The following is a 17,770-nucleotide window of genomic DNA, read 5'->3' on the forward strand; positions in this document are numbered from 1 at the left end:
TGTATAATTACGCACGGCGTGATGCTGTTGGAGAAATTCATCTAAATACTGTTGCCAAGACCTGATGGATCCCGGCCGAAGTCTTTTAAACCATTTGTACGCGGGTCCTTTCAACGTGACTGCGAAACAGTGGCATCTAGCCTCGCTACTAATCCCCCTTAACTTCATCAAGTCATTGAATGCGTCCAGATGGTATTTGGGGTACGTGCTTCCTTCATACGGGGTCATATGAGGCTCCTTGAAGTTGGCTGGGAGTCAGATGGCTTGGATCTCTTTGGTGAGGGGCGATTCATGGTCGAACTCATCCTCAATGGTTTGTCCTCCAGATGCGATGACAATCTTGCTCCGCAGGCTCCTCATCTCTGTATCGAGGTCTTGCCTCCTCTTCTTCAGGGAGTCTCTCAACATGGACGGGTTGACATCTTTCTTTCCTTTCTCCTCCCGGGGGACAGTAGGAGGGGTAGTCCTCTTATCCGCCCTCCTCTTGTTGAGCTCTTCTCGTAGAACTGCGGGCGTCCTCTTCGAGGTGACCTCAACGTCGTTGCGAGAGCCAACATTGTTCATTTTCCCTGGCCCCTGGGGTGGCCTCGATGGTCCGGGACGCTCATGCAGCTTCACCCTGGGGGTATTACTGGTGGAGAGTCGAGTCCTCCCATCGTCTACTGGAATGGTGGTCTCTGCCCCCTCCTGACCTTTCTCTTTTCTCTTGGGCAGGGTCACACTTGACTTACCTTGCAACAGGCCATTCAGCACCTCTTGCATATTCTCCAGGGTGGTCTCCAACCTTTGGTTCTTACGGTGCAGCTCACGTATCTCCTCTTCATAGAACTGAGATTTAGAACTCGAGCTCACAAAATGGACTCGGGGATGCTTATCATGTCTGCGCGTCGAGGGCCCCGGGTCCTACCGGCCGGAGTTTGGCACCTGTGGTGGTTTAGGGAGCGGGAACTCATTAGCATCCACTGCTGGTGCGGTGGTTGCCCTCGGAGGATTCTCACCGGGCGGGATGGCCAGTGATGAGACCTCCCTATCACCCTCATGAACCTCAGGGTCCTCTGGGGGCTCCGCATCCCTGGGTAGAGGAGGATTCTTCATCGAGGCATTCAGCTGAACCCCATTAAGGTGGACCTCCACCTCTCGTGGCTCCTTGAGTTGCTTTGAACGTCTCAACATTTCTTCTTGCTGGGATCAATGGTAGAACAGTAGCTTGGTACTAATCTTCCCACAGACGGCGCCAAACTATTGATGGTAAGAACTCGTCAATGATTAAAGGTTAGAAAACTAAGATTTTTATACTAAGGTTAGCTTAGAATCAAATGGAAAGAACTTGAATCGACAGAAAAACTAGAACTCTCATGGAACAAAAATCATATATCTCTTCAGTGTCTCTCCTACAATCAGTTTTCCCACCCCTTAACCCGAGGGGTTGAGGCCTATTTATAGGTGGGCTCTATTGGCCCCTGATACAAACAAGTCTCAGGAGACAGGGATGTATACGGGTACACTGATAGTGTAGTGGCTGAGGGCGTAGTGGTGTCTACCCTGACAATGCCAGAGTTGTGGCTTAGGACATAGTACTGTCGGCTCTGGTGTATGGTCGGGGGTAATCAAGTGGTGCCACTACTCCTCAGATATAGATCACAGGGCCACACCTCTGTTCTCTTCACAACCGTACGCCTCGTGTCAGTACACGTGTCCTGTACCCGGCCATCCTCATCAATCCCTGTTTGATGCCTAATGTTTGTTTAGCGCACCCATTAGCTGTCTCCAAGTGTTCCTCGTGCCTATGTTAAGGAGGCTTCGACCTATACGTGTCATGAGAGGCCAAGGCACTAGGGGTCGAGGCTGGCCTATGCAGGTCACATGGAGGCGAGGCTCAAGACACGGGCAGTGGAATGAGGCCATACCCTCGCATAGCGAGGCTGGCCCTCTTCCCTCGGACGCAGGCTCAGCTCAGCTAGGGATACGGGCACCGCAACAAGGCCACACCCTCGCATAGCGAGGCTGGCCCTCTTTCCCTGGGTGCAGGCGAGGTGAGGCTTGGGATACGGGTGTCGCAACAAGGCCACACCCTCGCATAGTGAGGCTGGTCTTCTTCTCCCGTGTGCAGGTGAGGCGAGGCTCGATGTATGAGTGGACGCGGTGTACGCAGATGGTCGGCCGAGGACCCGCGCACAGCGAAGGCTACGCGGTGCGCATGGGACGCCAGCCAAGGACCCTCGCATAGCTAGGATGGCGTTCGGGTTGGTAAGCGACTGAGGACCCTCGCGTAGCGAGGGTGGCTCTCTTAGCCCAATTCCTTCAACACTGTGTGACGTCCATTTCCCCTTTTGCATGCAATAAGTAGCCTTTAGGATTCCTCGTAGTGTAGAGGTTCTCTTGAATGGAATTCACAAGGGAAGAATTCCCACATTTACATTACCATTCTCTTAAACTAAAAAATTAACAAGAAAAGTTTAAAAAATAAAATAAATGGGGGAAAACATACCTTGGTAGTGGGATCGGTGGTGGTGGTGGCAAGATGCATCGGTGGTGGTGGTCGTTGACTGTAATGACCCGACTATTTCTAAAACCTAATACCATTAAAAAATACTATGACATAGCTACTAATTTGAATACATACATAAGAAATAACATAACATTATTTAAAACCAAAAATATTGTACAAAATAATGTAAAAATATAAACTATAAAATGTGATATGGAATATAAACTATGGTATGGGATCCCATAGTTATAAAACATAAACTTTAATTGTTTAAATAATAAATGCGGAAATACATCAAAACATAAATTAAAAAATACATCGAAACATAAATTAAAAAACTTTAAACAACGTCATCCTCGATCTTCCATCAGTCCATTCAATCCATTCATCCTCAACACACATGCCAGGCTGCCACGAATCTTTCCCGCCTTCTATGTTCATTTTCCTGCATCAAGCTAAAAATAAAGGAACGAGCCTAATGCCCAGCAAGGAAAATCTACTAACAACATACATCATAAACATAAGACTATAACATAAACATATATACTATAAAACATATGACTATAAAAATGTATATCATATAGGACTACAATATTAATGGCCATTAACTCATTAACATTGTATGTGATAAAACCATCTAGGTCCTCTGTCTACTAATCGAGGTAGGTTAGATCACCACTATAGTATATGATAACTCATCTAGGTCCTCTGTCTACTAATCGAGGTAGGGTAAATCATAACTCTAAACCATGAAAATGATAAAAAAATTTGGGGCTTGCTATCTAAGCAAGTCATATGCCCAAGGACTATAAAACATATTTATACATATACATATCATAGCATAAAACATATCATAACATAAACATACAAACACATATAATCTAACCTATTTTCCTTACCAAAAACCAGCATACTTGGGAACAAGAACTGGATTTTGAAACAGTCCTAAAACCAACAATAAGAATCGCGAGCTTCTAAAGAAAAAGAGATGAAAAAGAAAACTAAATCATCCAAGAAGAAACTTACCGAAAACCTTAAGTTTCAAGAAATTGAAACACCTAATCAAGAATCATAAACAAGAGTAGGATCTAAAAGAAATTAAAAGAAAACTAAAGAACTATAAAAAACTGAACTTAAGGATAGGAATACCTTGAATGATCTTATGACTTGATCTATACCTTGATACCGAAATAACTCTATATCTTACTTCCCAAGTGTTTAGAAAAGCTTAGATTGGAAAAGCTTTTTATCCCAAAACCCAAGTGTTTCTCTCTATAGTAACCTTAGCAGCATGGAGGCTCTGAACAATGCTTGAATGAATGAAAGAAATGGCTGAGCTAGGTCCTATTTATAGAGTTCAAGGAGTGAAACTAACCTCTTTTAATTTGAATAAATAAATGAATATAAAATGAAAAAGATTTGAATTTTCGTTCAACAGACGCCAGAACTCGGTAAAAATCGTTCAAAGGCAGGTCTAAGTGGTTAAGGCTGCTTTTAAACATAAAATCCCAAACTTTCAAAATAAATGCACCAGGGGAGATATATCGCCTACCCTGGGCGATATATCGCCTAGACCATTTTCCCGAGTCTCGTTCTGTAACGCCCTGGATAATCAAGACCGTTACACTGTGTGTTTAAAATAGTGCAGGACTTGCTAATCAAGTCTTTCAAACAAAAACGTGATCCTATAGTCATAATAAAGTTAGGTTTAAAAGATTTTGGTCATAAACAGACAATTTTTATTAAAATAATTGTTTAGTACATGGGATCCCAAAACAAGGTTTAAAGGACATATTTACAAAAAGTTCCAAAAGTTATAAATGAACAAGGCCACTCTAATGGCAAAATATACATTTTAGGTTTCCGTCCCTGTACAATCCCTCAACCGTGACGGCTGAGTAGCTGACAATGTACACCTCGCCCCCAGAGCTTTCTAACTCATGGTTGAACCATCAAACCCTTGCCTTTACTTGCACCACGTAGCACCCGTGAGCCGAGGCCCAACAAGAAAACTATATAACATAGCATAGACAATTCAGACAGTCAAATGATTCATATGATATCAACCAGAAATTAATAGGCCATAACATTCACATAATCAGTGATAGTAATTGAAAAATATACAGCCTCCTAAACAAGTATTTAACATGCCCTAATCATCAGATTCACACAGTAAACATATCATTCAACAACTAGGGTGAACACCCTTAGGCCACACTCTCTGTTTAAGTTACTGTTGACGGTGAAATCTCGTCAACGATATGAGGTTAGAAAACTAAGACTATATTGCCAAAGGTATCTCAGAAGAAGATGGAGAAAACTTGAGAGAGTAAATATGTAAAACTGCCATGGAGTCGAAATTGTATCTTATTCAAAAGCCTTAGAATACAATCAGTTTTCCAACCCCTTTTCTAGAGGGATGATGATCTATTTATACTGGAGCTCTAATGGCTCCTCATACATTGTGGTCCCAGGGGACAAGATTGTGCATAGGTACATTGTCAGGGTAGTGGCACAGGTTGTGGTGGAGCAGAAGGTTATGGTGTCGGCCTGGTACATAGTCAGAGGTATGCATGTAGTGCTTCCACTCTCTGTACAAATCCGTACCTCCACTACTTGTAGGACACAGATGTCAGAGTCATGCCTTTGCCCTTTTCAGGGTTGTACATCCCGTGCATGTACATTCATCTCATGTCTAGTGGTCCCGCTTACTTAAATACCTTCTCTAGGTTTCTTCATATTTTAGTAAGTGTCGAACCATACTTCTTTCATCCCGACCCTATTTCCATGTATGAGACCTTGAAATAGGCATGTACGAGGCTAGGGGATGGGTCTCCCAAGGCGATACCCTTGGTCCCTAGGCAAGTACCCATGCATGTATTGGGCACTCACGAGGCTCGGGGATGGGTCTCACAAGGCGAGACCCCCGGAGCCTAGGCGGGTGATGGCATGGGACGGCTGCATGTGCACGGTGGGCAACCTCGCATAGCGAGGCCCCAGGAGTCTCGACAGGTGCGCGCACACGATGGGCAGCCTCGCATAGCGAGGCCCTAGGGGTCTCGGCAGGCGCGCGCACACGATGGGAAGCCTCGCATAGCGAGGCACTTAGGTCCTTGGCAGACGCGCGCGCATGGTGGTCAGCTTCGCATAGCGAGGCTCTTGGGTCTTTTTGGGAACCTTTGCTAAGGCCTCCCATTAGACATGGGTCTCGTGTGGGGCAAGACTTCGGGTTGCTTGGTTTTCCCGAGGCTAAGTGAGGGTAACCCTCACTTTTTCTCTTGAGAATTGACTATGTCTTTGGTCAATTTTTGGCATTCACAGTTACTGTCTTCGGCTCACTTAGACCGAGCCCAGTGTTCAACCCACTGACTCTGGCTCGCTTAGGCCAAGCTTACTGATTATTTAATTAACCTCAGCTACCAGTGGCCGAGCTGCATCCTGTGCGCAAATATAGATTCTGGCACTCTTAGGTCGTTTACCTCATGTCCCCATGGCATAATACCATCATATGACATCACATACAAGTATAGGGAACTCTTAGTCCAACCATAACCACATAACCGGGTGCAGTTCTCTTACCTTTGATTCCGAGCGCTTTGGCTAACTGAAGTTACACTTGAGCACGATCCCGATCCAAGCCCTAGCGAACACCTGGTCACAACCATAAAATAGAACCATCATTAAATCTCAATTCCGTAACCCAACTTCGGGTCCAATCCCAAGCCCTCGGGAAGCCCAATTCAATCAAACGGGGTGATGGAATCGAATCCCAAGCCCCCAAGCGAAAACCCTAAGAAAATACCCAAAACCCACTTCTGGAGGCAGGGCACTACCACAAAACCCCATTTCAATAACACATCATTATAATACTATTAAAAAAGTATTATAGTATATATAAGGTAAATGAGTAAAGTAACAGGTGGCAAATGAAAAAAAAAGCGGCAAATTTTCCTTCTCATTTTCCCTATCTCGGACCGAACCATTCTTCATCTCTTTCTCTGTTTGTCTCATTTTCCCCTATATTCATACAAAATTTTCTGATCGATGACAATGGTTATCAACCGCCTTGCTCCATCGTTCGAACCCCCAACTTGGATCGTCAGGTTCTTCCAACATTGTCCTCCGAAGAAGATGAGGATATTATTAAATCGGTAGTGGAGGGTAAGGTGCCGTCCTACTCGCTAGAGTCCAATATCAGAGACTGTAAGAGAGCCATCGTGATTTGACGTGAGGCGCTTCAGAGGACGGCGGGAAGGTCGCTCCAAGGTTTCCTTTGGAAGGGTTCGATTACGAATCTATTTGTGGCAGTGCTGCAAAATGCCTGTTGGGTACGTCCAGATTCTGGTGGGGATCGCGGGTCCATTGTTGCTCGATGGGTTCGAGTATTCGTTGCCAATGGCGACTACGGAGGGTTGTTTGATTGCGAGTACTAACAGAGGTTGCAAGGCTATCCATTTGTCTGGTGGGGCTACCAGCGTGTAGTTGAGGGACGGCATGACTAGAGCACCGGTTGTGAGGTTTAATTCCACCAAGAGAGCTTCCATGTTGAAGTTCTTGGAGGACCCTGAAAATTTCGAGACACTTTCCATCATCTTTAACAGGTTAGTCTATGCTTCATAAATATCATATGTATATATGTAAAGTTTTATCTATTGTTTGTGGTTTTGGTGATTGAAATTTTAACACGGAGATCGATATCATGTTTTTTTTTCTTTCTCTAATTTAATATAAATTTGAGTAATAAAGCATGAAGTTGAATCTGAGGATCCGAAAGTATTAAAAGTAAATAAATAAAGAAAGAAAGAATAGAAAAATCACGCAAAGGCTGAATCTTTAGTCAATATACAGCCGTGAAGTTTCTTTCAAATGTCATGTAAGTCTTTTGGTCGACCAAACTACTAGATTGTGGGATTCTTTTACCAATTTAAATGACCGAAACCATATGAAAGTACTTGGTCAATGTATTTGGAGGACTTTGTCTTTGTTTCAAACCATGTGTTCGACAAAATGCCTTGAAGAGTGTTGAAAGCTTGTTAAAATGCCTTAAAGTGTTAAATTAAATTGTGGGATTCTTGCATTATGTGTTTGATAAATTAGAACACTTGTTATTCTTTCTTTTTCCAAGTTTACTGTAGTTATTTTTTTCTTATTTTTTCTATATAATCTTTGTAATTTCATAAAATTGAGAAGGAGAATCTTGCACAAGAACTTATGACTAATCTATGTCTTACAATTAACTTGTGTATTTTCATTGTTATTGTTTAATTCTGTCAGCATGTTTCATATAAAAGAAAAATTAGGACAATCATCATTTGTTCACTGAGAAAGTATATCATGCCATTTCACAATTGGATGGTTCAAATATAGGCAATAAACTTTGGTAGTTGCTGAATGGAGAAAGAAAATAAAATGTTTTTTCTACTTGTTTTCGAAGTTGAGAGAACATTTAGTCTATTCTGTCTAGACTCCTGGCGGAACTATTTCTAGTGCTTATAGATGTTTCGGAATCAAACCTTGAACATATGACATTCTCCTTTTCTAGAATTTAAATGGAATATGCGAGTGAAAATTATTCTTTTGACTCTAATAAAAGGTCAATTTTCTTTCGTTTGTTGTATTACTAACCTTTTTCTTTACTATTATGAGAAGTCGTTATGCTTTTGTTTTGAAACAGTGGATATGCATGGCTTGAGGTCCTTACAGGTGAGTGTTCGTCTTTTCTATTTTTGTTATATATATATATATCTTGGAACTCTGCATTTGGCGTATAAATGTAGTATATGATTTGCTAGTTTGCTCTTATTAGTTCATTACTAGCTAGTACTTTTGCTATCTTTTAAATTAAATAGTCTGGTTTCTTTTACTAGTTGTAGAAACAATTAAAAATCACTATTTCTTTTCCTCTAAATTATATGAATTATTATGTTATAGTGGAAGGATTTCTATGCTTGATTTCCATATATGTCATACATGAAGCCTTTAATGGGCTATTACAGATGGTGCTCTTTTGTTTTATTGGCTTATTGCTTATATTGATGACAATGGATAGCAGTGTTATAGAAGGTTATTTTTCATCCTAGTAAAAGTAGTTTTTCTGCACGTTATCTTGGAACTTTTCCTAGCACAAGTTTCCTTTTGAGACAAGCTATGAAATGATGAGCTAATTGCTTTATGTTAATATTTTTTCTGTAGTTGATTGGAGTAAATTACATACATACATTTTTTTTCGGTAGGATGTGAAGCCAATGATCTCCAATGATCATGTATATATTCTTCAACTATCTAGCCTGTGCACTTTTGCATTGAGACAGGTATTTATTAGTTTGTGGTTGGATACTCTCTTTCATATTTTAGGCATGCCGCGGCCTCTTAGTTGATTCCTTTTCAAAGGATTAGATTAATTAATCAAAATTCTTTTATAATACTAATTTGCACCGGGGACAATATATGTACTTTTAAGTAGTTTTTTTTTTTTGACATTATACAGTTTTTTTAAGAGATTAGTTGGTTGTACTGGTAGAAAGTTTAAAAATAGATATTGTATTGTTACCTTCTTTAACAGCACATAGGATAAATTCTGGTTTCTTGAACTGCAAGTAAAATAGAATATGCCAAATCTGCAGTCATATTCATTAGTTAGCTACCTTAATCCAATTATGATTTTTCCATTATGTCATATTTTATATATTTCTTTGAAGTAGAACCTGTTTTATGGTCTCTACAGAGATTTCTTTGTATTAACTAGAGTTTTCCAATTTTCTCAGGAAATCAAATCCTTGTTTCCTGCCGATTGCAGTCCATTCTAAGCTGGTTTTGGAAATAGAGATACAGATGAAGTTAGCTACCTTAAGGTCAGAATTCCACTAAGAAAAATCTTCATTATCAATCCCAAGGTAAACAATACAAGGTCTATAGATGTCTCATAATTCATAATTCCAAATCTCTTTCTAATGTTCTAATCTTGTCATAGGGAGAGGTTGCTATTAACCGCTGTGTTGACACGTAATCATACAAATAAATTCATGCTCTTGTTGACGGCATGTTTCCATCCACGAATTCTTCCGAGCAGGTTCGACTTCTATTACCATGTCCTATTCTGCTGTTGTGACTTCTTTGCATAGGATTAGACAAAATTAAACCACCAAAGCTGGTATTATCGCCAACCTCCAATCCTCACATATCTCTAAAGTTCTTTGTCATCATGATGGTTGAATGTTGAAGGTCATTTTACAGAGCCACAGAAAGTTGAATCATGATCCATGCATCATCCTTACCTCACTGAATTATGTCTTTAAATTTGGTGTCTACACCAACAACTATTTGGCTTCATGGGAATGACTAGATTCCAATTATTACAGGAGGATTACAATTCATGAAATTTTTGGAGGTTGCCACCTCCCTTTATGGATATCTGAAGGTACAAATCAACATCATACATTTCTTAACCCTTTTGAAATGGAGTGTGCGGTTGGCAATTTTGTACAAAATCGTAAGGTATTTATATATATATATATATTATCAGGCTCATTCTGATTAACCTCATTACCAAATTTAAACATGGTTTTCAATAACATAGTTAACATTCAGTGGAGGCTTAACAAGCATTTAATGATATACTTCTTTTCTTTTTTGTATTTTTTTATTTTAATTGTCAATAGGGATGGAAGTATTTTACGGTGGTTTTTCTTTTTTGTATTTTTGTATTTTAGTTGTCAACAGGATGGAAGTATTTCACGGTGGTTAGGCTGAATTGATAAACTAATGGTCGATGCCTTGTAAGTGTTTGTAAAAAGGATGCAAAGAAACCATAGATAATGATGCAAAGAAAGGTGTCAGTATTTGATCAATTCTTTTGTAGTGTTGTCATTTTGATAATCATTATTGCTTATGCTATTTCATTATCGAGTCAGAAATGTTTGTAATTGATTAATGTGTTTGATTTTATTGAAATATTGGAAATACAATATATTAATGACTATCTCTGCCGTATTGATTTGTTTTTGTTGAAAAAATTTATTTTCTTTATATTGATTTGGTTCTATATCATATTACTATATGAACCAATGCTTTAATCATTTTTCATCCTACTTGACCAAGATAAACATGAGGAAATTTTATGCATCTTTATTTAAGCATTTTTTGTTTGAGTGCTACTTAGCTGCTTTGTACTAATTATTACAGAACAATAATAGTGATATTCATTTTTGTTTCTTTTTGTCATTTTGATTCTTTTGATTGGAGCACTTTTACTTAGCTTGTTTATTCTTTATAAACTATGTTGATGTATTTTAAGTTGATTTATATTATGTAGTTTCTGTAACTATTTATAATCAGTATCCTTGAAGGTTTATGCAACTAAATTATTTGGCTACCATAATTTAGTAGAGAAGCATTGTTATTAGTATTAAGTTGCTGAAATAATGTTTATTTTAGTAGCTGAATTTAAGATAGAATGAGCGGGAATAATGGTGATTATGAAAATGATTATTTTTTTGGACATTTGAGTTGGAATATGTTTCTTTATGTTAAGTTTGTACCATTAATGAATATAGTTTATGATTTTAAGACTCGTAACAAGTAATTTCATGAATTTTATGGTTTTATTTTATCATTTAATTTTAATTTTGTATTAATCTTTTAGGTATTGATTATATTCCTTTGGTTGTGGATCGAATTGGCAAGGAGCAAATTTAATTAACTTGATTATTAATTGCAAGAGGTACGGAAGTATGTTCTTTTAACTCTTTTATTAATATCATACAAATGTTAGAGGAGTTTGAATATCTTAAATATTCATCCATAGAGAAGTAGGTTCTGAGATTAAAATTGTGTGCTGCGGTGATAACAGAAGGTTGAAAATTTGTGTGTCTTGGAGAAGTAGGTTCTGGAAAGTTTGTTTGTGTGTTGCGGTGATATAAGGATGAAAACTTACTGTGTGTTGTTTGAATTTTTTTACTTGGTATTGATAGATGGTTAGGTCAGCTTTTAATTTTTATTAGTGGTTGGCATATTAATTTTATTTTTGGTAATAATCAATTGTTGACATATAAAGCTAAAAGTACTAGTAGACTATTCCCAGAAGATGATCTATAAAAATAAAGGTCTCTCCCCATCTTTCTGTGCTATTGGGGGCTATTGTTTCTCATCATTTTTCAGTTTCTGGTAGAGGAACTTGAAAAAGAGATAGTTTTTGTTGTGCCAAGTATATAAGGAAGAACACCACAAAACAGAAGCTTTAATCAATATAGAAATTTAAAGACCAAAAAAATTGATCAAACAAATAACAGTAAAACAAAGAATAACAAAATAACAGGAAACAACACACCAGAATTTACTTGGTTCGAACTAGAGCAAAATTGCTACTAGTCTACATCTAAGGGGCAGCCACTATTATTGATTCTTTCTTATACAATTCTCTTTACAACCTTTACAACACTCTTGTCTCTGTTCCTCTCAAAATGTTACAATTTTAGAGAATAAAACTTGTTCTTTTTCACGACCAGTGAAAAAACTAAAGTAATACAAACTTATATAGCAAAGTATTACAAGTAAAGAAATAGAACCAACAAACTTAACAGAAACAGTTAGAAGTTAGTTGCCTGGACCAATATAACAAATTTCCTCCTTGGTTCAGAAACTAAACTTGAACTAGTGACTGCCCAAATATCCCCGTAGGGCCTATCCATCTTGTAATTGAATGAGATCCAAGCAGTGATAAAACTTGCTGCCTGGAAGTACTTTAGTAATCATATCAAATGGATTATGTTCAGTAGGAATCTTCTTAAATTTCACCAATCCTTGAGCAATAACTTCTCTCAAAAAATGTAGTTTGATATCTACATGTTTTGTTCTTTCATGGTACACTTGATTTTTAGACAAGTGTATAGAACTTTGGTTAGCACAGTAAATAGTAATGATATCATTCTGTAGCTTCAGTTCCTTAGCAATACCTTCAAGCCACATAGCTTCTTTAACTGCCTCAGTGAGAGCAATGTATTCAGCCACATAGATTTGTGCTTCATAACTAGAGAAAAAACATCATTGAAATCAATGCCTTCCCTTTGTGTGAACCCACGAGCAACAAGCCTAGCCTTGAATCTGCCTCTTTCAACCCCAGGAATTCCTTTTTTAATCTTGAAAATCCACTTACAGCTTACCAATCTAGAACCAGTAGGCCTTTTTACTAAACTCCATGTATTATTGTCATATAGAGATTTCATCTCCTCATCCATGGCTGTAAGCCAATTTTTTCTGTCCTTACAAGCAATAGCAGTTTTAAAACTCTTAGGTTCATCATCAAGGGAGAATCTTTTATCTATGTAAGAAAGAAATCTAATTGTCGTTCTCAAATTGATGATTTTGCAATCAGCCTATTATAAACTATATGTGGTGCCCCCTTGCTTCTCTGTCATTTCCTTTTTGTTCCCCTTAATAAACTTTCCTATAGGGTTGATCTATGGTATCAGTTAGATGATGAAGATGAGGAAGATGAAGAAAGCAGTGCTGAGGAATCTTTGCTGGAGAAGACATTTAATGAACGGAATTCATTAAATGCAGATAATCATAATCACAGAAGATGTTTACCTTTCCGGTTGGTTCATGTTCGAAGCCGCCAGAAAATTGTTATTTTGCTATGGAAATAGCATGTAAAATAGCCTATTAATATTTTCAGTAAATTAATGAAGTGTTATGTGTTGCTACGTTTCATCAAGATGCATAACTCAGTATTCATTGTTGGTTACTTTAGCTTGATGGGATGACCCAATACACAGTTTTTGTATTATGGTGTCAGAACTTATTACACTTCACAAGATGCTATTGACTTATTTTTAGTTGAATGAAGTAATATAAAGGTTAATACTTAAAAGAACCAGAATTCCACTTGCTTCCATATTTACAAGAATATGCAATTTAAGTATGATGTATTTCATTTACAATAAATAAAATAATAATTTTTGACAGCTATAAAACTATAAAATATGTCAAGCAAAAGTAAAGGATTTGCCCCAAATTAACAGGACCTCACATGTAATTTCAAATTCAACACTGATGCTTCCTTGATTTTCTCTATTACATTGAGGCGTTAATATTGACTCAAATTGTTTCAATTGATTCAAAAAGTTTGAGTTACCCATTTTTTCTCAGAAAGTGATGGTTTTAATTCCTTCCAAAGAAATCCTAGAGAAAAAATAAAATCATGATCATTAGAGTCTATTTTTAATGGATTTTGTTATTTGTATTTTTCATCATAAGGTCAAAGTGTTTATATATAATGAACTCTCAGGAGAAGTCACTATTTGGACACTTTTCCATATGTTTGATTTTTCAAAAATTGGAAAAGCACAGGTTGTTTTACACACGTTTTCTTTTACCATTAGTGCATGCTAATTATTGTTTGATTATTCTGTTCTGTGGTGCGGTGAATACTTTTTATGATCAAAAAAAATTACTTGGGTCCTTTATTATTATTATTATTATTTAAGTTATAATTTTTTTTTTCTCTTTCTTCTTTCAAGGAATATTACTATGCCTAAAAATGAGCAAAGTCAGAACTGAAAGAGCTTCTTCAGAGCTTTGGAAGGTACTTTTTTCCAATTCATTCTTAATATGATATTACCTTCTTTCTTAGCTGCTTTGAGTTTTGCCATCTCTGATGCTAAACATACTTTACTTTTCAACTTTATCCAGATATAAGATTGCTCAAAAGGTTTGTTTTTTGGCATATAAATTGAAAACCTTTTTATGAGCATTTTCCATGTTTTTTTTTCATGAAAGCTGTTAAGTTGTGCTGAATGAATGTAACTTTGGGTTTGCAGGTTACGGGTTTAGCTGTTGTTTGTGTTATATGTTTCACCTCTAATGCTTTTGTGGCTTTGTTAACTGACATTCCTGTAAGTTCCTATCTATAGGGCATGTAATTCCATTCATTTTTCATTCAAACATCTAACTCGGTCTAATAGATCTCTAGCAGTTCATTTCTCATAATTTAAAAAAAAAAATTGCAGATGCTTAATTACTGGCATGACCAGGAAGTGAATGGTGGTTGTATATCTCTTCTAATTGTGTATTACTTTGTAGGTAAGTAATGCTTACTAACCTTTCCAAATTTAGTTAATTAGTTGACCTTTATTCAATTGATGGTTTTACATAAACACAATGTAATTTTGGCCACTATATTCTTCGATTGAGAAGATTCTATGCTATCATTCTTCTCTCTACATTAGAATATTTTTATCTCATGTGGTAATGGTTGCATCTTTAGCAGTTTTATAGATGTGACTAGACAAATCCTCAAGTGTTTTGTTAGGACATTTGCTTCACTATTATATTCTCTTGAGATTATCCATTACAAATTTCCTGCTAGAAGTTTGTATCGAAAGAAATTCCCATTTTATATTAAGAACTCTTGACCAACCAAGAGGGTTTCTTCAGGTTTTATTTTCATTTTATTCAAGAAAAAAAAAATTAATGACAAAACATATAGAAACAAATGGAACTTCCAAAACATATAGATTGCCAAGGTTCTATTGTTAGATCTCTCCTTAGCCCCCCTAATGATTACTTGGAGTTAAGCATTGATTAGCAGAGTTAGATGTAAATTTTCTTGTTGATAATAAATAATAGCTCTTACAGGTTGAACATGGTTAAAAGATTATTCTTCTCTCTAGTAAAATGCTCTTGGGAGAATTGATAAATTGTCTGTTGATTTGTTTTATTCACTTTTGTGTGCTTCTAGGTTCATCAATCCCTTCAGCCTTTTTATTATGGGTAATGAGAGAAGCACCACCATTAATAACAGCTTATGTACAACAAGAATCAGCTACATTAACTTTCGTAAGTGATAGTACAACAGCAATACCAAATCCTCAGCACTGGACGACTGCGCCAAATGTGAGAAATCAGGTCTGTATTATTCTCCCTTCATATTCTTCATCTATGTCGTGTATATTGACACTGATAAAGTCAAGTTTTTGGAGTTGTTTATGTATCAAAGTTGAATCTTTGTTAATGGTTTTATGAACCATCTTTGAAAAATAAATTTTCATCAGGGTGATAAAGTTAGAGTAGTACAAACTCTACTATTTGTTGAAGGAATTAACACATTTCTTCAAACTCTCTTTGGAACCAGACTGCCTACTGTTATTGGCGGGTCTTATGCATTCATGGTCCCTATTATATTGTTGCGATATTTTTATTACACGCAAGTGCACGTATCATACAAGTAGTAATTCACACAGGTGAGGTCGAACCCAAGGGAATTGCAGATAAGTACTAACCAAATTGGATTTATATTTCTATTTGGCAACAATAAAATTTGGTTTTAAAATAATAATGCAGAAAACAAAGCAAGCAAAACAACAATTAAAAAGGAGTTTAACAATGGATGTGAAATTAGGAATATGATTTCAATTGCTTTGATTACCCAATTGTTAATACTAGTCAACTATTCTTCTTCCTCCTAAGTGATGACAGATTATAAAATCACCTAAACTCTTTTCAGATCATAAAGGTACTAAATTGCATGTCAACTACTACATCTTTGAGATAGTACAACAAACAATTCGCATTAAGCAATAATCTAAAAGTCACACAAGCTATGCAAATACTTTCGTTTCACATCAAAACCTATGTTTATTCATTTAGAGCATTCCTAATATTCACTTTTCAGATTTCATATTAGGATCATGAATCATGCTTAAGGTGATCAATCTCAAACATGTATTGAGCACAAAAATGAACAAATCACATAAACAAGGAAGAAGGAATAATCAAATAGCATTAATCCATGGAATAATCTCAGTCAATATCCATCAAATCCCTAAATATGAGTTTAGCTCATAATCTCAATATTCATATCCATAATCAAACTAAACATAAACAATAACATAGAAAATCTAAAGAAAAAGAGAATGAAACTAGATGGGGAATTGTCACAGATCGCCCACGCTTGCTCCAATCTTCTTCTTCTTCCTTTTTCACTTGTTTTCTGTCTCCCCCTTCTAATTCACGTTTTCCCCCTCTTAAAATCGCATCAGAACTCGTTACCCTAAATTATCCTCTGTGAATGGACCAAAATGCCCTTCATTTAAAAATCTGCCGAATTTCAATTTCCAGCAACCTAGCGCGGTCGCGCTCTACAGTAGCGAGGCCGCTCTACTCTCTCAGAAAAGGCATTTTTTTACAGATTTACGAATTTTTGTGCTTTTTGGCATCTTTTTCATTCTAAATCATCCCAATCCTTCAAAACCTGAAAATAAACAAAAACAACACAAAACAAGCGTAAAATAGAACAAAACAACCCTAAACCTCTAAAATACTTCCTAAGTAGACACACTAAAACAAGTCTAAAACTCGCTAATCAAATTCCCCCAAGCTTAATATTTACTCGCCCTCGAGTAAAGAACTCTAAACAAACCAAAAAAAAACTAACAACTAAACAGAGACAAATCAAATTGACAACGACAAATCAAGCCTCCAAATTATGTTTGTCATGCTCATATAGTTTTAAGAAAATCCATCCATCATGATAATCTAGAATTTTGATCAAAATATTTCTTCAACTCACTCAATTCCAAAAAAATATATGCTCGCCTGATCATGATCAATAAATAACATGCATTTGAATCTATTTAAACTTACCAAATTACTCACCACAAACCATCAAATCTTATTATCTCATATGCTTGCATCACTTACTACTCTCCACTAATATAGACAACACATGCTCAAGAATCAATAGGGCTTTTATAGCTTATAACAATAGGCTTAGGCATGGGTAGACGAGATGTCATTTAGGCTCAAAATTACCATAAGCATACAAACCATACAAACCACACTTGATATCCACATTACAGTTCACAAACAATCCCAGTATTTCCTTTTTTTCAAGATTGAGATAATTCACACTTAGATTTTTTTTTTTTCAAACTACACTCCCCCAAACTTGTTTTTTTTTATTATATGTTTAAAAGGAGTGTAGTTTACTTTCAATATCTTTTTTTTCTTTCTTTTAACAAGTCTCAATATTTTTATTTATAACACTCCACAATACACCCTATTACAAAACCAATCCCCCAATCATCATTCACTTGTATGCTCACGGTAATCATTCAAGGGAAGGAAATATAATAACATGTTTAAAGTAAGCTCAAAATAGGTGTCAAAACAAAGAATGTAACATTAGGCTCAAAAAGGACAACTAGGGATTAAATTAATCAAGGTTGGCTTGAAAGGCTTAATCGTTCCAAAAAAAAAATCGCCTAAATCATCTTCCTAAGTATG

The 17,770-nt window shown here is 36.7% G+C and overlaps 1 protein-coding gene across 1 annotated transcript; it reads left to right on the forward strand.

Moving 5' to 3' along the window:
• The first annotated feature begins 12,718 nt into the window (after positions 1 to 12,718).
• On the forward strand, positions 12,719 to 15,497 carry LOC133831414 (uncharacterized). The gene is made up of 8 exons (XM_062261691.1): positions 12,719 to 12,807; positions 12,936 to 13,079; positions 13,835 to 13,902; positions 14,005 to 14,069; positions 14,305 to 14,379; positions 14,494 to 14,566; positions 15,225 to 15,391; positions 15,483 to 15,497. The coding sequence occupies exons 1-8, from the start codon at positions 12,719 to 12,721 to the stop codon at positions 15,495 to 15,497; spliced, it is 696 nt and encodes a 231-aa protein (XP_062117675.1).
• The last annotated feature ends 2,273 nt before the right edge of the window (positions 15,498 to 17,770 follow it).

Source organism: Humulus lupulus, chromosome 1, assembly GCF_963169125.1.
Source record: "Humulus lupulus chromosome 1, drHumLupu1.1, whole genome shotgun sequence".
Taxonomy (NCBI): Eukaryota; Viridiplantae; Streptophyta; class Magnoliopsida; order Rosales; family Cannabaceae; genus Humulus; species Humulus lupulus.

Excerpts from the sequence above, each read along its gene's own strand:
- LOC133831414 (XM_062261691.1), top strand. The coding sequence starts at position 12,719 with ATGGCTGTAAGCCAATTTTTTCTGTCCTTACAAGCAATAGCAGTTTTA. Across the intron at positions 12,808-12,935 it reads AGGGAGAATCTTTTATCTAT|GGTTGATCTATGGTATCAGT; the intron begins GTAAGAAAGAAA and ends ACTTTCCTATAG. Across the intron at positions 13,903-14,004 it reads TTTGATTATTCTGTTCTGTG|GAATATTACTATGCCTAAAA; the intron begins GTGCGGTGAATA and ends TCTTCTTTCAAG.